Source organism: Notamacropus eugenii, chromosome 5 (genome assembly GCF_028372415.1).
Source record: "Notamacropus eugenii isolate mMacEug1 chromosome 5, mMacEug1.pri_v2, whole genome shotgun sequence".
Taxonomy (NCBI): domain Eukaryota; kingdom Metazoa; phylum Chordata; class Mammalia; order Diprotodontia; family Macropodidae; genus Notamacropus; species Notamacropus eugenii.
Window position 1 is genome coordinate 26,157,465 of NC_092876.1, and position 18,939 is coordinate 26,176,403.

The 18,939-nt window shown below is 58.8% G+C and overlaps 1 protein-coding gene across 7 annotated transcripts; it reads right to left on the minus strand.

Annotated features, from left to right (window-relative positions):
* Positions 1-70: 70 nt before the first annotated feature.
* Positions 71-18,463, minus strand: LIPE (lipase E, hormone sensitive type). Of its 7 annotated transcripts, none has more exons than XM_072607921.1 (10): positions 15,527-18,463; positions 10,147-10,682; positions 6,596-6,686; positions 6,249-6,394; positions 5,315-5,500; positions 4,712-5,006; positions 3,443-3,745; positions 3,158-3,334; positions 1,586-1,989; positions 71-1,266 (listed from the first exon to the last, which is right to left on the minus strand). In XM_072607921.1, the coding sequence occupies exons 1-10, from the start codon at positions 17,475-17,477 to the stop codon at positions 895-897; spliced, it is 4,461 nt and encodes a 1,486-aa protein (XP_072464022.1). In that variant the 5' UTR covers positions 17,478-18,463; the 3' UTR covers positions 71-894. The 7 variants fall into 7 exon arrangements, with proteins under 7 accessions (XP_072464022.1, XP_072464023.1, XP_072464028.1 ...); XM_072607922.1 differs by having other exon boundaries at positions 3,518-3,745; positions 15,527-18,459; XM_072607927.1 differs by lacking the exon at positions 15,527-18,463 and adding an exon at positions 14,477-14,648.
* Positions 18,464-18,939: the final 476 nt, after the last annotated feature.

The window sequence follows — 18,939 nt, forward strand, 5'->3', positions numbered from 1 at the left end:
GAAAGCCTGGTTACTGAGCCTCCCTGGGGAACCCTCTCTCCCTGGGTCCAGTCACTGAGAGCCGCTGGGGTGAATTCAACACATTTATTTTAAAAAAGGGAGCAGAGCAGCAGCAGCAGCAGCAGAAGGCAGTGGCTAGGGCTGGGGGAGAGCAGCTTGGGGGCTGCCCCCACTGAGAGCAAACAGTGAATGGGAAAGCATTGAGGGGCACAGGAAATCAGAGCTCCCTCCCTCCCACCCTTCCCAATGGGCCTAAGGCACTCGGGGAAACAGAGGCCCAGAGGGGATGCAGGTGGCCAACGCCTCAGCCAGGCCCCACTTTACTCATCTGTAAAAGGGGCTCTCACAATCTGCGATTCCAGGGCCAGCCCAAGGTCCCCTGGTAAGGCTGGGGCAGAGCTGGCCCTAGAATCCTGAACTTCATGATGCCCAGAATGGGGTTGCACAGTTCTGGGACAAGGAGGCACCAGATATGGGGACTTCTGGCCCCAGACTTACCTCTTCAGTAGGACTCAGAGCTGGGAGGGCTCCCAGAGGTCATCTGACCCAACTCTCATTTTACTAAGGGGGAAAGTGAGGCCCAGCAGGGAAGGGACTTGTGTCAGGCCACATGGGTGGCCAGAATTCATTGTCCCTTCTATTGTGGAGGGTTTCCCACCTATGCAAAATGGTGATGTTGGATCTCAAAGCACCTTCTGGTGCTAACATTTTGCCTTTGACTCAACCAGGGTTTCACAGGGTGCTGGCCCAGGGGGGTTCCCCAGGGGAGTGTTAGCCCCACAGAGGGGAGGAGTGCGAGGTGGAGAAGGGGTAGAGGGGTCCCCCACCCCACTCGATCACCACGAGTCTATAGTGCAAAACAAAATCGACCAAGAGAGAGCGCAAGGCCTTTAGTCAGGAGCGGGCAGGGCCAAGGCCCGAGTGGCGGGAGGGTTGGGCCTGAGCCAGGCCTGGGCTCCGCAGGCCAGGGGTTGTGCTGGTGGCTGAGGTGGGGGTCTGAGGGGAATGTTTGTTCCGGGAACATTCAGAGCACCGAGGCTTGGTGGACGTCGGGGGTGTCTGTATCTCTGTCCCTGGTGTGAGGATGAGGCGGATGCGTTCCACGCACAGGGCAGTGGCCTGGCGAGTCTCACGGCACAGGGATGCTAAGCTCAGGAAGCCATGGGGCAGGTCGTCCACCACCCGCAGGGTAACAGGACGCCCAAGGCCCCGAAGGCGGCGGGCGAACATCACCGAGTCATCCAGCATGGGATCCAGGGCACAGGCCTGATGTGAGCACACACAGGGCCATGGGGTGCATGAGGATGGACAGGCCAGACCAGGGCCAGGATCAACAGCCAGAGGGTTGTCCATGAAAGAGAGGGAGATAGAGACAGACAGACAGACAGATATGGAGAGAGGGAGGAAGGAAGGGAGAGAGAGTCGGTGGTTAGGAGGGGCTCTGCCCCATTCCCTCTCTGGCTCTTTTACTTCCCCATAAATGATTCTCCAAGCTAGACCTCAGCCCCTCAACTCCTCCCCTATCCCCTCCCCCTATCTAAGGCCCCTTTCGCTCTGGACCTTGCCCCCCACCCCATCAGCTCACCACGATGTGCACAGGGGGCAGAGACTGGAGCATGGAGTCATGGGCCAGCAGTGGGGACATGAAGGGATTCTTGACGATGGGGGATGTCTGGAGGGACAGGTTGGCCCTGCCTTGGCTGGAGCGACGGGGCTGGAAGCCGTCAGGGAAGGTGGAGCCCAGGTGGTCGACATTCTCCTGGCTCTCCTCTTGCTCTTCCAGGACTTCGTCCTCTGTCCCCGATGGGGGCAAGAAAAAGTTCACATCCTGAGGGGCTGAGGACAGGGTCTCTTCTGATGAGGAGAGGACCGGGGGGGTGGAGCCCCCCACCAGGCTCAGGTCTTGTAAGGTCAAACTTTTAGGGGAGTCCTTGGGGAGGCTGGAGGACTCCTGCAGGGCAGCCTCAGACACGCTCCGGCGCATGGTATCTGGAAGGAGAGGGAGGTAGTGAGCTCTCCTGCCCTGCATTCTCCCCTGACCTCGGGCCCCAGGTCCCGCTGGGATGTCCAGTTCCCTGCTCCAGGGCACAGGCCTTGAGCAGGCCCCAGTTTGGCCCCTCCCCACCCTGGGCCTCACCTCCAAAGGAGGTGGTGGGAGTGGGTGACCTGTGGGCAGTTCTGGACTCTCTGAGCACTAGGACCAGCCCCTGTGTCCCACCCGATCTGCTCATTCTCTCCCCGCCACCAATCTGAGTCCCCTTCTCCTCTTGTCTCTCCCACCTTCCCAGGCTGCTAGGTCCCTATCTCCACTCCACCCTAGCTGGCTCGGGAGACCTGAGTTCAGATTCAGACTCTGATGACTTTCTCATTCTAAGTGCCTGTGCCCTTCACTTAACCTCCATATGAACCTTGCTCTCTTCACCCAAAAACCGTGAAATATTAGAAACAGGAACTTTGGGCATCACCCCCTTGCCCTGACGCCAGGGTTTCCTGTCACCATCTTGTGGGAGGAGCCATCTCCAGGTGACTCTTCCCAGGCCATGGGGAACCCCATGATCTAAGATTCACTGGGAAAGGACTTACCCTCAAGTGCCACCCCCTTCCCACCCCCACACTTGGGGCCAGCTGCTGGGCTTTTTCCTCACATCAAACCTATCTGTCCCGCTCCACCCCACTCCTCTCTTCTTGTCATCTGGAGCCAAAAACAAATCTTACTCCATGTCCACAGGGCAGGACATAGCATCTCCCTGGGGGCTGTGTCCCCCAATCCCATTTCCCAGGCTGGTCTGTACTCCCCCCTCATATTCTTGCTGGGAGGGGCCCAGCCCAGGTCTAAGAATCACAAAATGTCGGAAGCAGTGGCACCCCAGACCAGAAATATCCTCGCAGGGTAGGAGGCCAACCTACTCATGAAATGGGGGCAAAGTAAAGGCCAGGAGGGGGCGCTGTGTTCCTGAGGCCTCAAAGAACCCTGAGGCTTTCTCCAGTTCTACCCCCCCCCCCCAGTAGGAGGCTGTGGGGGTATTGGAGGCTGTTCCCTTTTGTCCATGGTGCCCCCCACCCCCAGGCAAGCCCCTTGCTTGGCACATGGGAGGATAAGGACAAACACCCGCAAAACTGAATGGTGCCCCCCTCCCCAGTCCAGCCATGGCCTCACCTGTCGTTGGCGGGGAGCGGTCAACAGGTCGCCGGCCTCCGAGCTCCAGGAAGGTGTTGAGCCAGGAGGAGGCCCCCAGCCGCAGGTCACGCAGCAGCAGGGCCGTGTCCCTCTTCACCAGCCCCATCACACCCAAGGCCTGCTGCTCTTGGTCTTCCTGGATCTCAGGCTCTACGCCTGTGATTGGTAGAGAGGAAGGAGAAGGGACCCCTTAGCATCTCCTCCTTCCCCTCCAGGTGGCCCCATCCTCAGTCCCCGGCAGTCTCAGCCTCTAGCTTCCCACACCTGTGCACTCCTTGGGGGTCTTGGCCACCAGCTCCCGCCCTTCTGGTGCCCCTGGCACCTGGACCCCAGCCTCACCAGCGTAGGCACTGAGGCACTTGGAGAGGACGCTGAGGGGGAGCAGGGGGTCCATGAGGCTCATGAGGCGTGAAGGCGAGGCTGAGGCCTGCAGCATCGTGGCTGGGTAGGCAGCCATGATGCCATCAGGAATCCTCACGCCGTAGGCTGCTGCCCGCAGGGATACAGTGAAGCAGAGGTTGCCGCCAGCGCTGTCCCCAGCCAGGCACACCCGCTCCCCTGTTGAGCCTGGGTGGAGGCAAGAAAGGAGGGGTCACTGCCCTGTCCAGGGAGCTGGGCCTGAGAGAGGAGAGCTGGGACTCAGCTGTTGGGACAAGGGGGACGAGAGGCCAAGGGGTCAGCACATCCCAGAGTAGCCGGGAAACCTGGACTCACATTCAGCCTTGTCACTAACTTGTTGGCCAAATGGCCCAGGAAAGGTCCTCCCTGAACCTCAGTTTCTTTCTCTGTAAAATGTGGGGATTTGATCTGATGTCCTCCTCTTGAGCTCCTTCCACCTTATAAGTGTCCCAGGTACCTGACCTGTCCCTTCCCCACTCAGCCAGGGCTAGCAGCAGCCAGGGTTTCTTCCCAAACTAACAGTTTGAATTTCTGCACCCAGGAGACCCTGGTGTTGGTGGCCAGGGCTCAGAGGCTAAATTCTGAGGGGTGTCAGAGTTTGGGAAGTCTGGGGAATTCAGGGCAGGCTAAGAATTCAAGAAGAAGGCTTGTGGCTCAAGAAGTTACCAAAGAACTTGGAAGGATGGAGGTCGGAGGTTGGGGAAGTGCTAGGCAGGGACACAGATTTGGAAAGTGGGGTGCTGTGCAGGCGAGGAGGCAGGGAGGCTGAGGTAAGACATTCCTAGATTCAGGATTGAGGGGACTCCAGGGGCCATTGGGCCCAGCCCTCTCATTTTAGAGAGGGGGACCCTTGCCCAGGGTCATGCCTATGGGTCATGAGTGCCTGAGGAGGGGTCTTCCTGCCCTCATGAGCAAGGCCCTATTCACACTATCATACTTGGAAGTGAGGATTCAGCTGCTGGAACCCCAACAATGTTCCATGGTGAGGGGGGAGAGAAGCAAATGGCTAAGATCAGAGGTCAGAAAAGCTGGAGCTGATGAGAGCAAGTGGGGAGGTGAGTGGCTGGGTCATGAGGGGGACTAGTGGGGGGAGGGTGGCTGGGCAGGGGCTCCCTGGGGTTGGGGAAGGCTCACCCAGGAGGCGGCAGTTTTTGAGGGCCCAACAGTAAGCGAAGAAGCACTCCTCCAGGGCCCGGGGGAAGGGAGCCTCGGGAGCCAGGGAGTAGTCAATGGAGAGGATGGGGACCCCCAGCTCCTGCGCCCAGCTCTTGAGGTAAGGCTCGTGGGACTTGGAGGTCTGTGCCACGAAGCCGCCGCCGTGAATGTGAATGACCAGGGACTTGGAACGCGGGGCGTGGTGGCTGCGAGGCCGCAGCTCCAGGCTCCGAGGGCCCTCGCACCGGGCCAGGATGTTCAGTTCCTCGCTGTCCTTGAGGGAGGGCAGACAAAAAGAAGATGTGTGTTCCTGCTCCCCATCACTGGGAGGGAGGGGAGACAGAAGATCTGCCCATTAAGGAGGTGAGGAACATGGAAATCCAGGGTTTGCTGGGAAGAGGCCAAAAGGAGACCGATGGGAAGGGGATGGGTCCTGGGGATGGAAAAGGATCCTTGGGAAAGGGGGATAATGAGGAAGGAGCAGGAGGTAGAGGGATGAGATGGGAGACCAAGGCTGGCTAGGGATGAGGGGGGCTGGGTAGGGATAAAGGGGGCAGGACAGGAAGGTGCCCTGCCCCGCACCTGGCCCTCGCGAAGGTCGTATGAGATGAGTCGAACCAGCACAGGGCCCGGGCCCGTGTGTGCCACCGGAGGCGAGATGGTGACGTTGACCTGGGGATTGTTGGCCAGGGGGATCTCGAAGGCTTGAGGGGGCAAGCTGAGGGCCCGGCACACCCGAACTGTGGCTGATACCATGTTGGCCAGAGACTGCCAGAGAGAAGGGGGAGGGCAGGTGGGGAGGGATGGTTGAGTCAGAGCTGGCCTCGAGGGTCTAGCATGTGCCCCCCAGCCCCTGCCCCCCTTAAGTCACACCTTCTGAGGCCTCTCTGAACATCTCACAGAATGAGGCGTAGGCCAGCACTACGAAGACCTGGGTTGGAACCTTCGCTCTCTAAATCACTGTCAAAGCCCCTTTGATTCTCTCAATGTTGTTTCCTCCTCAATAAGAGAGGAATAACCCCACCCACCCAAGGGATGGACAGAGGGACATGGAGCTGGGGGAGGGGAGGCCTAAGGCTTTGAGGCAACAAATAACCTCAGGACACTCCGAGGTACATCCTAATGTAGGTGGAGCTGCCACGGGGAGGCTTCTCAACACTGATGGTCTGGACAAAAAAACCCTCTTGGAAAGGTATTCAGAGATCAAAGGATATAATGGAGAGGAAAGTTCTAGACCCAGGGGGTTGTAGAACGTGAGAGTTGGGAGGGCCCCTAGAACAAGGAATGTCAGAGGTGAGAAGGACCTTAGAATAGGGGAAAACAGGACCGGGAGAGGCCTGAGAACTGAGACCTTAAAAGTCATGCAATTCAAGCCTCTCATGTTTTCATATTACAGATGGGGAAATAGAGGCTGAGAAGGGATAAATGTCTCTGCCCACAGAGTTGGTCGGGGAGAAGTGTTCTCCTTCCTCCTCCTGCTGAATTCTGAATTCTTTCACCACCCTGCTGTACTCACTGATAGGACCTCGATCTCTGTTATGTTCCAGAAGGCCTTCCAAAAATGCACATCCAAATTCTGAGTGATCCGTTCGAACTCAGCCCCTCGAAGCTCTGGGTCAATAGCAAAGCGGCCGCCGGTGAAGAGGGAGCTGGCAGCCACACCTGGGTAAGGCAGAGGGTGGGGTGCTCAAGGTGGGCCCGGGGGCTTAGGCCCCTGCCCTCCACTGCCCATGACTTACCCTGGGTAGGGACTGCTCCTCTCTGCAGCTTAGGTTGGGGGGAAGGGGAGGGGACAAGAGGGGAGAGAGTAGTGAGAGGCAGGGAGATGAGGGGGAGCCTGGGGAGTAGGGGAGGGGCACTCACCAATCCCCGACTCGTTGCGTTTGTAATGCTCCCCAAAGGAGACCAGGCCGATGGAGATGGTCTGCAGGAAAGGCCGGATGGCTGGAGTGAACTGGGGGGAGGGAGATAAAGGGAGTCACCAACAGTCCAGGGGGAGGCGCAGAGACAGGCTGATGGGGGGTGGGAGGGTGTGCAGTGAGGCAAAGGACAAGGCAGCGTGGCCCAGAGGAGACACAGCTGAGATCCAGCCCCCTAGAAATGGTGAGCCTATTAAGTGTCCCAGGCTCTCCCAGTCCTCAAGGTGCTTCCCTTTATACAAACCAGATGTGAAGTCACCTTGGTTGGGGGGGTGGGAGAATGCAGAGCCCAGGAACCACTGGGCTCAATCAGCAAACACGACTCTTTATCTGGGAACCAGGAGGAAGCAGAGGCGGGCCCACAATGGGGAGCCATGGCCATGCCAGGGAGGCTTTCCATGCCAAACAGAGGAGCTCCTATTTGGTCCTGGGGGGAATCAGGAGCCACAGAATTTATGGAGGAGAGGAGTGATGGTGGGAGTGGTGTAGAAAATGACTGAGCCAGGAGGCTGCTGAGAAAGAGGGAAGGAAAGAGACCTTCTCCCAGGGTGGGGCTGTATGATGAGAACAGGAAGAGACAGCAAGGTCTGGTGGTGTTGTGGGGGGTTGAGGATGACAGGAGGGAGCTAGCCCCAGGACACCCTGACAGAGGGGAGGAAGACTCAAATTCAGATCCTGAGTGTGACCAAAGGTCACCTAGCTTTGGGGCATCCCGGCCTTGTGTCCTCTGAGGTCTGTTGACTCAGGGCTGCTCCCCAGGCTTGCCTGAAGCTGGTGTGACAGCGGACTGGCCCATGAGAACCATCCTTAGGGGCAGGCACTGCGCCATGGCCTGCCTGATGAATTCCCCTTTATGCACACGCTGGATAGAGTGAGGGCCAGGAGCCAGGAAGCCCTGAGGTCAAGTCTGCCCTCAGACACCTCCTAGTTGTGTGACCCTGGGCAAGTCACTTCATCCTGCTTGCCTCAGTTTCTTCATATGGAAAAGGATGCACCTGCCTCCCAGGGTTGTTGTGAGCAGCAAATGAGATCCTGTTTGTAGAAAGCAGCTAGCCTGGTGCCTGGCACACAGGTGACGCTATACAAATGTCGGCTACTCCTCTTACTGTTATGACAAGACCAAAGAAGGCCCTCTTTGACTGGCCAGAACCCCCACGAAGTGACGGGGTCCATGCTGGGAACTCTGGCCCAGTCCCCAGGAAGCCCCTGGGTCACTTCTTTTCTTTCTGGCTCTTGGGTGACAGAGGACTCATGAGCCTGTGAGCTCTGGAGGGTGGGGAGAGCCAGGGATCCAGAAGTGGTGCTCATGCTGGAGAGAGTGGGGGATGCTGGGGAAGTCGGGGGCAGGTGGCTGTTGGCAGGGCTAGGTTCAGATACTGGAGTGACTTGCCATTTCCTTCTCTGGATCATTTTACAGGTAAGGAAACTGAGGCAAACAAGGTGAAGTGACAACCAGGGTCATCCAGCTACAAAGTATCTGAGGCCGTATCTGAACTGATCCATCAGGAGGGTCCTCCTGACTCCAGGATTGGCTTGCGACCCACTGAGCCACCTCGTTGTCCATCATTAGGGCTATCCAGGGACCAGGCCTTCCTCTCTGTTCAGTTTCTGGCTTCTGCTCATTTCCTGGTGGCCCAAAGTGGGTACCAAGTGCAGGTGTGACAAGCCCTCACTGGCTCCTGGAGACCGCCCTTCTTTCGGGTTGCCTGGGATGCCTAGACCTTGCTTGGTCTCCCTGGTCTTCATGCCATGGGCAGGCTCTGGTGGGTAATTAGGGATCCCATCAGCCTGCAGGGAGCATGTGTGTTGCTTGGGCACCTCTGACCTGCCTCCCTGTGCCAGAGTCTGCTTGGGGGTGGCTTCAATCCCACCAGTGTCCGGTAGGCCTGCTCCTTGCTCAAGTGTTCACAGCCCTCCTCACCTGCAAAGCTTTCCCCCTGCCTCTTGAAATCCTCCACTTCCCTGCAGGCTCAAGCACCAGGCCCTCTTCCTCCAGGCAGCCCTGCCTGGGCCCCTGACCCTCCAGTCCCCTGCTCCAAACTCCCTAGTACTTGTTTCACATAGTTTGTTTTGCCATCTGGGAACATGTTGTCTCCTGACTGAATGCCAATCTCCTGGGGCCAGGAAGCACATCTGCAACTAGAAGACGCAGCCCCCAAGCCTGCAGGAGAAGCTACACGGGTGGCTGTGGACGTGACCCACTCAGAGACCATGGCCATGGGGACAGAGCTGGGGACAAGAAGAGGAAGCCGCAGGGAGGCCCAAGGGAAGCCGGATGTCAGCGGTGAGTGTGGGGGCAGGGACGGACCCTTGGTGAGGGCCAGATCAGGCCAGGTGGCCACCGTCCCTGCCAACGCTGAAATTCCAGCTCTGGGAAGCTGAGATGGGGGTGATGGAAAGACACAGGGAAGTGAGAGATGATGAGATAGGGAGCCGAGGAGACAAAGATGAAGAGTCCTGGGAGAAGGAAGGGGAGGAGCATGGGCAGGGCCTCAGTTTACTTGCCTATAAAAGGAGAGGGGCTAGATTCGATGGGTTCTAAGGTCCAGATCTGGCACCTAGCCCTGCCATAGGGACTCCTGCAGGAGGGAACTCCTGCTACCAGTGTAGGTCTGCACCAACTCTGAATACAAAAGCTAGGGAGAGCCTCCGGGGCTGATGTGGGACAGAGTCAGATCTGAATCAGGGTCTCTTGGCTCCCCAGACATGCTACAGGCTGATGGCTCTGCCTCACCCGGTGGTCTGCATGACAGGGGCAGGGCTGCCTCTCAAGAGAGATGGAGAGACATATAGCCAAAGAGGAGGGGGGAGACGGAAGTTGAGGGCACAGGAGTGACTTGGGGGCAGAGAGATGGGGAGACGCCGAGTGGCTGCAGGCAAAGGGCCAGTGGACCACCAGGGGCCTTTCTTCTGATTGCCAAGGGGTGTGGCCCCCTGTACTGGCTGGGGTGGGTCCAACTGAGCTGCTCACTGTGAGCTTCCTGGCCCAGTGGGACAGAGGTCAGTGGGCCTGCCAGGGGATTCCTGGGGGGGGGTGTGCTGGCACTCTGAAGAAAGCCCCAGGACCCCAAGGTCAGAGCCGAGTATTTATGAGAACAGGGCACTATCCTGTACATGTGCGAGCACTTGGTAAACATCTGCTGACTTCTTTTTGGTAGAGGACAAGGACGAGCCCTAGATCCCAGGCATTTCCACCCCCACTCCGCCCCAGGCAGGTCAGATTGTGGTCATGGGTACTGGCCCCTCTGCTGGAGATTACGGTGGGGGGTGGAAGAAGGTGGTGTGAGAAATCACTTCAAGGTTCTGCCCTCTGCTTTCCTGTGTGCCCTTGGGGAGCTGGCCCCTCGCAGGCCTCCACTTCCTTTCCAGTTGTGGGCTCTAGAACCTTTCTAGGGACCCTCCCAGCTGTGGCTGTCTCTATGCTGGGCCCACAGTCCCTACTCTGCCTTGAGGGGGTACAGTGCCCACTCCCCACCCGTCCCCGTGGCACCTTACCTGGAAGCCCAAGCAGCGGCCGTAGAAGCAGCCCTTGTGCAAGGTGCCATACTCTTTGAGGAAGTCGGCACTAAGTCCCCCATCACCCTCAAAGAAGAGGCCACCTGGCCTGTTGACGGCCAGCAGGCGCTGGGCATAGTAGGCCAGGGCTCGCAGCTGGGTCAGGGCCGCCAGGTAGGCTTCCAGCTCGGCCAGGTTGTGGCCTGCTCGGAAGAAGATGCTCTTGCGGCTGGTGGTCACATAGCGGGCCTTGTGCAGCAGGTGGGCAAGGCAGCAGCGCGCTGTGTGCACCAGGCTGCGGTAGCCGTTGGCGGGGGTCTCGGCATCCAGGTCAAAGAGGTGGGCCACGCCCAGCAGCTGGCCCAGGGCTGGCTCTAGCCCCAGTGCCTGCTCCCGTATCCCTGAAAAGGCTCCTGCCAGGCGGCGGGCCGTGTCTCCGGGGCCCTGGCTGGCAAAGTAGGCGGCGTTGTCCTCTGAGAGAGCCACCAGGGACTGTGTCATGGCTCTGAGGTCCATGCCATGGGTCAGGCGGGAGGCTGTGGAGGGAGACAGGAATGGTGGCTGGGGGATGGGCATGGGTCCCCAACCTGCCCTTCCAGCCCTTGTGCCAAGACCTCTGTCTCCCTTCACCATCCTGAGGTATCCTAGGGATCCCTGAGCCAGGGGTCACTCCCTGTCTCTCCCTCCCTCATCACCATGCCGTGAGGGTCCAGGCTTCTGGTGCCCTGCTCTCCCCAGAGACCCAGGGTCCAGGAGACCCAGTTTCTGGGTCTCCCTCCAAGAGCCCAGGCATCCAGTTTCTAGGTCCTTTCCCACTTCTCCCTCTGCATGGACTCAGGCATCTGGCCCCAAGTCTTCTTCCTCCAGCGCCCCCTCTCCCCAAGACCCTTGCCCCTTCTCAGGGCATGTCTCTCCCTGTCTGTCCTCTCCCGGCAGGGTGCAGAGCCCACTCTCACCCATTTTCCTTTCCCTGTTTATGCCCAGCATCTTGCAGCCCAAGTCCTACCCGGGCTGGCTCTTACTGCAGGCCAGAAAGGAGATCTCTGGCCTATAAAAGCTGGGAGGGGAGGGGCAGACCCCACCCACTGGGGCAGGGGCACGCCCCCAGGCCCCCCTCTGCTGCAGCTTCTGGCACAAGGGGGGAAGCACGTGATGTCAACAGTTCCAAGGCTCCCAGGGCCTCCAGGGCCCCCCTGGTGAGCTCGGGCTTCTCCATCTCCAGTCAGCTAGAATTCCAGCCCCTCCCTGTCCCCCATTCTAGTGCTGCTGGCCTCCAGGGCATCTTGCTTCTGCCTAGGCACTCCCTGGGAGCAGGGGCTCAATTCTGATCCTTTTTGTAACCCCAGAGTTTAGCACATAGCAAGTTTGTTTATCTATCCCAGGGGCAGGGATCCTGCTGCCTCAAGGCCACGTGTGGCCTTCTACATCCTGAAGTGCAGCCTGTAGTTGTGGATCTGTAGGCCACATGTGGCCCCATGTATAACCCTGCCCCAGCCTTCCCTACCCTACACCCTAGGAACTCACTATGGAGAGATCAGTACCCAGCTCCAGCCCCTGGCTGCTCAGTGGTCTAGCCATAATCCTGTGAGTCCCTTGCCCCTACCCTCCAGGCACAGCCGGGGGTCATCCTTAGCCTCCTAGGAGCACCCTTATAGATCTCCTCCAAGCTCTTCTTTACTTTAACAGAAAGGGAAAGTGAGGTACCAGTGATGGCTAAGAAGTAGATGTTTGCTGGGAGACTTAGCACCATGAGCCAGAAAGATTGGTCATGTTGGGGGGGGCTGGAATGATCACCCCAACTTTCCAGAGGGACCGCTGCAGCCTGAGGGGTGACTAACAGACTGCCATTCAGGCCGAGAGTTGGGGCCTGCCCCTCACTGCCTGGCACTGGGTGATCCTGCTGGGGGTGTGTCCCATCTCTCCCCCCATCCAGCTTCAAGAACAAAAGCTGATTAGCAGCAGGCCCTTGAGAACCAGAGAAGGGGGCAGGGGAGGGAGGCACAAGGTCTGGGGGCAGGCCTGGAGGATGGACAGGGGGCAGGCTGGGCCACACGGGCTGCCGGGGACAGACAGACTGGGCTAGAGGGGAGTGAGGGCAGAGGCTGCCTGGGGTACATGCTCACTGAGAAGTGGAGCAGAGGCTGCCCAGCACAGGACAAGGGGCTGAGGCCCAGCTGGGCCAGGGGGCATGGGGAGAAGTCAGAGAACTCAATGTGTGCTGGACTGGCAGTGGGAGGGCCTGGCCCACCAGCCCTGGGCACTTAACTTGGCCTGTTTCAGGGGGCTGAACTAGATGTCCTCTCATACTCCTTCCAACTCTAAGCAGAAGCTCAGAAACTTGGGAGGGTTTGAGGGCTAACGGTGAAATCGAGGCACAGGAAGGAATGAGCCAAGGTCCAGGGAAGGACCCTTTGCCCTGGAAAGGAGTGGATGTGATCTAACCCAACGTCTCAGACTTTGTCCTTAGGAGAGCCCAGGGAGTGCATGAGTGTGGGCACAGAACCTTGATTCAGTCAGTCCCAGAGGTGGTAGAAAGGAGGACTAAAGGGGAGGCCAGCAGCCAAGAGAGTCTCCTGGGGTGTCAAGTGTGCAAGAAGTTAAAAACAAGGATTTCCTGGGAATAAATAAGGAGGGAAAAGTGAACGTGGGTCAGTGAGCTGGGGGAGGGAGCTGGCTAGGGCTTGGCTCAGGGCCTGGGCCCAGGGGGAGTCAGGCTGGGTGGGGGGCTGGAGAGCGTGACTGTGTGGTAGCCCAGGGGCTCCCGATGGGGGATGTGGGTGAGTGCAACCGTGTGGCCCTGGTGCCCACTGTCTAAGCCCCGGAGGGTGCGTGGGGGGGGCATGCAGTCTCCCCGGGGCTCAGAGCAGAGGCTCTGTGTCCCCATCCAGCCTGGATCGAGCTCAGTGTGGGTGTGGCCCTGGTGCCCCGAGTCTGGGAAGCCCTTGCTTAATAATTTCGGTGGAAAGGCAGGATGTAAGCTTGGGGGGCAGGCGGGGCTGGCTGCCTCCTACAGTCCCCACAAGGGTGGCTTCCCGGGGCTCACCCCTGCAGATGCTGCGCTCCGGGACGCCCACGGGCAGCACCCGCTCCCAGTGTCACCCCAACTTTGCCCCCAGTGAATCCAGCAGACGAGGGGAAGGGGCGCTGCGGCGGGGGCGGGGGGAGTCATCCCCTTCCTCCTCCCCATAGGTGAGCCGCCCGACCTCCCAAGGTAATGCAGGGACAAGCAGCCTCCCTAGAGTGGGGATCGCCCCATAACATCTCCCATTTACAATGCGGGGTTTCAGAAAGGTGAGTTAATAAGTGAATTGGGACAACAGGTTGAACAGAGAGCTGGATTTGGAGTCAGAGGTCCTGGGTTCAAATCCCAGCTGAGGCTCGCTCCAGCTTCCCTGGACCTCAGTTTCCCCTTCTGTAAAATGAGGTTGGACTAGAATGGTCTCTGGGGCTTCTCCCAACTCCAGGGAGTCCCTCGTTTCCTCTCTCCCATTCCCCACCGGACGCCCCACTCCTTATCCCCCGCCATGGGGCATTTCACTTTCTAGCCCCCCTCTCCCATGGTACATCCCACTCTACCATTCCCCCTCTTCCCCATCCCCCCTACGTCGCACTCTATATGGTACATCCCATCCTATCCCTATCTCCCCGCCCACATGGTACATTCCATCGCCCCCCTCCTCACATCCCGCTAGTCCACTGGGGACCGCTGGCTCTTTCCCCACCAGGGATTGAGGAACCCCGCAGGGGGTCGGGCAGGCCAGATTACAGCCCTGCTCTCCCTCCGCACTCGGACCCAGCGCCTGCTCGGCTCCCTCTCACCTTTGGCCAGGCCTCGCCGCCATCGCCGGCGGCTCCGGCTACCCGTTCCCTCCTTGGTCCTGGAGACCCCGTCTCCCCCCGCCGGCTCCATGTCCTTGGCCGTTCCCCGCCGCCAGACCAATCCCCTCCCCGCGCCCCAACCCGGCCCCTGCCGCTCGGACCAATCGGCGTTGACTCTGGGCGAATAAGGCCCCGCCCCCCAGGGCCCTTAAAGAGCCGCGGGGGCGGAAGCCAATGGGACGGCCTTCCCGCGACCCCTCCTCGCCTTTCCCACCCTCTGCGCCCTCTCCTGTCCCTGGAGGAGGGGCGGGGCCCGGACGGAGAGGCCGCTAGTCTCGCTCTCACCCCCATCCTTCCTGCCTGCTGCTGCTTCCTCAAGCCGGAGGGAGGCTGAGGACTCAGGCTGCTGCGCAGGCGCGCTTCCCTAGAGCGAGGCAGAAGGCGGGGGCGGGACAACCTCGGCTTCCTCGAGAGCCGACGGCGGGGCACGTGCCATTCTCCTCCTCCTCACCTTTCCTGCCATCCCTGGGGGTGGCGCATGCGTGGCCTATGTCTAGTGCGTACAAATGAGGGGGACCGGTATGGCGCCTGCGCGTGGGTGGCACGTAATCTCTGCTTCACAAGGGCCAGCAAAAAGTGGGAAGGGAGACGAGAGCGCGAGGCCTCTCCACCAGTCCTGAGGCCTGGGGCTCAGAACGGGGCGTGGCCTAACTGAAGGCGTGGCCTAACTGAAGGCGTGGCCTCGGGGGATATTTGTGTGCAGCCTATAGGGAGGCTGGGCCTAGACCCGCGAAGGTGGGAATGGTCGGGGGGGGGGGGGGGGGGGGGGGATGGGTGTGGCCTAGGTGTGTGGGCGTGGCTTGGGCTGTGGGGTTGGGGAGGGGAATGAGGGTCTGGAGGGTCTGTGGGGTCTGAGCACTGGGCAGGTCCCATGCCCCCCCAGCACCCCCATCCAGGGGGGCTTCATGTTCCAGAGAGGGGGTCGAGTCCTGGGCCCGCGAGAGCAGACCCCACGGGGGTCTTGGGTGGATTTTGTACGGTGTTGGCAGGAGGGCTCCCAGAGCCAATACCTTCCTGGCACCCAGTGGGGCCTTGATATAGGCTTGCTGGATTGGGGTGGGCATCCCCTAAGGGGGCCTCTGGACCCCTCACCCCAAGAAAGGGACGAGAGGAACTGAGCCCTGCATCCCAGGGTCCGAGGGCCACCAGACCTATGCAAGAGCCCACGCGTGTCTGAGAGGCAGCAGCTTTGGGAGAGCCAGGTTCAGGTCCAGCCTCTTTTAAAATGTGGTTTCCCTCTCCTCCCTCCTCCCCTTTTCCCCACAGATACAGGGTCATAGTAGAGTTAGAGGGGACAGGGGTCGCCAGCTACTGTAGCCAGGCCAGCACCTCCCAGGCCCAGTGAAATAAGTGACAGAAGTGGAAACTGAGTCCAGGCCCTCAGACTGCCGACCCAGAGCTTGTGGAGTCTGAATTTAGGATCTGGGGAGTCCACTGAGACTCCTTTCCCCTACTGCCCCATTCCAACTAAGCAGGGTCCTTTCCCCTCTTCCTCCGTTACCTGCATCCCTGTGAACACCCTGGTTGATGTGCATCTTTCCATCATGGCCCAGGGTTCCGTCTGCTGCTGACACCACCTTATGGGGGGCATAGTTCAGGTTGGAAGGAGGTTCCTGGAGGATCAGAGAGTCCTCCTTGGCTCCGCTGTCCAGGTCATTGTTTTCCTTCTCTATGATGTGCGGCTGCCCTGGTGAAGGCTGGGGTGTGGGTGGCTGCTGTGATACAGACCCCTTCTCGAAGCCAGCTTCTTGCTCGGCTATGGGCTGCTGCTGCTCCTGCTGCAGGGTAGCTTCTTGTGATGCAGATCCTTGCTGTAAGGGAGAGGCTTGCTCTGATATGAGTCCTTGCTCCAAGGTAGATTCCTGTATTGATTTGGGTTCGAAGTGTCTAGTGGGTTCCTGCTGTAATATGGGTTCTGGTCTTGGCTGTGCTGGAGGTTCACTCTCGGAGGCAGCTCCAGGCTGGGATGCTGTTATTTCTACTGCTGTAGCTCTGAGTTGGGATATGGGTCCATCCTCAAATGCTGAGCCCTGATGAAACCCCAGCTCTGAGGCTGAGTCCTTCAGGGATTTAAGTTCTAGATGCATCACTGATCTGTGTTGGGAGGTGTGGCTGTATTGTGATGTGAGAGATATGCCTCTCTCTGAGTCAGATTCTGCCTGGGATGGAGATCCTGGCAGGAATGTTGGCTTTTGTTCAGAGGCAGGTCCCAGGTGTGCTGTGGGAGTCTGCTCAGGAGCACATGGTCCCAGTTCTGGTACAGGGGTCTGCTCAGGGGCATGTGGTCCCAGCTGTGCTGTGGGGGTCTGCTCAGGAGCACATGATCCCAGCTGTGGTGCAGGGCTCTGCTCAGGGGCATGTGGTCCCAGCTGTGCTGTGGGGGTCTGCTCAGGAGCACATGGTCCCAGCTGTGGTGCAGGGCTCTGCTCAGGGGCATGTGGTCCCAGCTCTGCTGTGGGAGTCTGCTCAGGAGCACATGGTCCCAGCTGTGGTGCAGGGCTCTGCTCAGGGGCACACGGTCCCAGCTGTGCTGTGGGGGTCTGCTCAGGAGTACATGGTCCCAGTTGTGGTATAGGGGTTTGCTCAGGGGCACACGGTCCCAGCTGTGGTACAGGAGTCTGCTCAGGAGCACATGGTCCCAGCTGTGGTACAGGGATCTGCTCAGGGGCACATGGTCCCAGCTGCGGTACAGGGGTCTGCTCAGGAGCACATGATCCCAGCTGTGGTACCGGGGTCTGCTCGGGAGCACATGGTCCCAGCTGTGGTACAGGTGTCTGCTCGGGAGCACATGGTCCCAGCTGTGGTACAGGGGTCTGCTCAGGAGCACATGATCCCAGCTGTGGTACCGGGGTCTGCTCAGGAGCATATGGTCCCAGCTGTGGTATAGGGGTCTGCTCGGGAGCACATGGTCCCAGCTGTGGTACAGGTGTCTGCTCGGGAGCACATGGTCCCAGCTGTGGTGCAGGGATCTGCTCAGGAGCATATGGTCCCAGCTGTGGTACAGGGGTCTGCTCGGGAGCACACGGTCCCAGCTGTGGTACAGGGGTCTGCTCGGGAGCACACAATCCCAGCTGTGGTACAGGGGTCTGCTCAGGGGCACATGGTCCCAGCTGTGGTGCAGGGATCTGCTCAGGAGCATATGGTCCCAGCGGTGGTACAGGGGTCTGCTCAGGAGCACATGGTCCCAGCTGTGGTACAGGGGTCTGCTCAGGAGCACATGGTCCCAGGTGTGCTATAGGGATCTGCTCAGGGGCAGTTCCCAGCTGTGCTATTGGTGTCTGCTCAGATGCTGAGCTCTGCTGGTATACAGATTCATTTTCAGTGACAGTTTCCTCCTGCTCTAATGAAGTTTCCTGCCATGATACAGGTCCCTGCTTGGAGATAGGTTCCTGCTGTGATCTAGGCCCCTGCTCCTCTGTTGTTATGGGAGACATTGTCAACCCAGCCTCCATCCCTCTGACCCCCCAGGTCACCCCCTTTATAGATTTCTCACTGGCTCCTCACATATGTGCATCTCTTTGATTTCCATGCATTCCTTCATCCTGGCATTTCCGATTCCCTACACTTGATCCTGGTTGGTGTGTGTTCAATACTTGGCCCCTTCTGCTGTGCCCAGTGATGCCACTTCTGTCCTTTCCACTGGGGTGAGGAAAGGAGGAGCCTCTGCCCCTGGCCCTCCTGTGGTAGGGGAGGGGCTTAGCCTCTTGTGTCATAGACAGGGCCCCGCCCCCTCATCCATTCAGGGGACCCTATTTTTCTCCCCTGAGGTGGGTGTCCCAACTTGGTCACCTGCTTTTTATGGTCTTGCAGAAACAGAGTCCTGGACCTTGGAACAAAGGCCTTTGTTCTGGAAAAGTGTCTTCGTGTTTGAGGAAAGGGCACCTGTCACAGAGAGAGATACTCTTTCCTGCTACAGGATACTCTCTTTTGGCTTTAGAGCTTCAATTTTCTCCTGGTTCTCACCCTTCCTCTCTAGCTGCTTTTTCAGCATCTTCATCACAAACCCCTAGGAGCACAGGATTTAGAGCCAGAAGAGTCCCACTTGCTCATTGAACAAATGAGGAAACTGAGGCACAGAGAAGGTGAAGGGACTTTGCCAAGGTCCCACAGGTAAGTGGCTGAACTGGGATTTGAACAATCTTCTAACATCACACCAAGGGTCTGTCCTACCCATTTTTCACTTGCTCTCCAACCCTTGGGCAGCTTTAACCCTTTGGGGATGTCTCTAGAGGGAGGGGTGCCCTCCCTGAAGAATCCAGGGATGCCTAGACTCAATTTGGGAGCATGGCTGCTTATAACGTGGTTGGAGAGCCAGGAATTGAGAAGTGAACTCCTGGTGACTGAGCACCAGCCTTACCATCAGTCCTAAGGCTCTCTGAGCCTTGCTGTGTGCCCTGCAGCTTGGCCCTCTTTCCTAACTTCCTCTAGGCCTTATCACATGCCCCCCTGCTAGGCCCTCCTTCCTGAGGTGCTCTGGGCCTCTTCTTCCACCCTGCTGCTTGGCCCTCCAGTCCCCATCCCCCCACCACAATCCTCCGACTGGTTGATGTTCCCCAAAGACCCCTGAGTCTTGTCTTGTGTCCTTTTACTGCCCCTGTAGGACTTGGGGCCTTTCCATTTATCTCTCTATCCTGCACCTCCATGTTGTCACCCTCAAATGGAGCAAGAGCTCCTTTGGTGGGGGTGGAGGAGGGCTGTTCTTTTTTTTTTCTTTCTGTTCTCAGCCCTTAGCCTCATTCTTGGCATGTAGTTAGCATTTAATAAATCCTTCATTCATTCATTCTCTTGGCAATCTTGTGCCTGACCTCTCTGCTAGAAGGTTCTCAAATCTGGATCATCAGTCATTTCTTTCTCCTGATCTCTAGCTGCCCATGGAACTCTCTATCTGGTGCCACCAATGCCACCAACTTACCT

What these genes read in the sequence shown, in the direction of transcription:
- LIPE (XM_072607921.1), bottom strand. Translation starts at nt 17,477, where the DNA reads ATGGAGGCTGGGTTGACAATGTCTCCCATAACAACAGAGGAGCAGGGG. An exon ending in GGGTGTTCACAGGGATGCAG is followed by an intron (nt 10,683 to 15,526) that starts GTAACGGAGGAA and finishes CTCCCTCCACAG; the next exon opens with CCTCCCGCCTGACCCATGGC. An exon ending in CCGCTCCCCGCCAACGACAG is followed by an intron (nt 1,990 to 3,157) that starts GTGAGGCCATGG and finishes CTCTCCTTCCAG; the next exon opens with ATACCATGCGCCGGAGCGTG.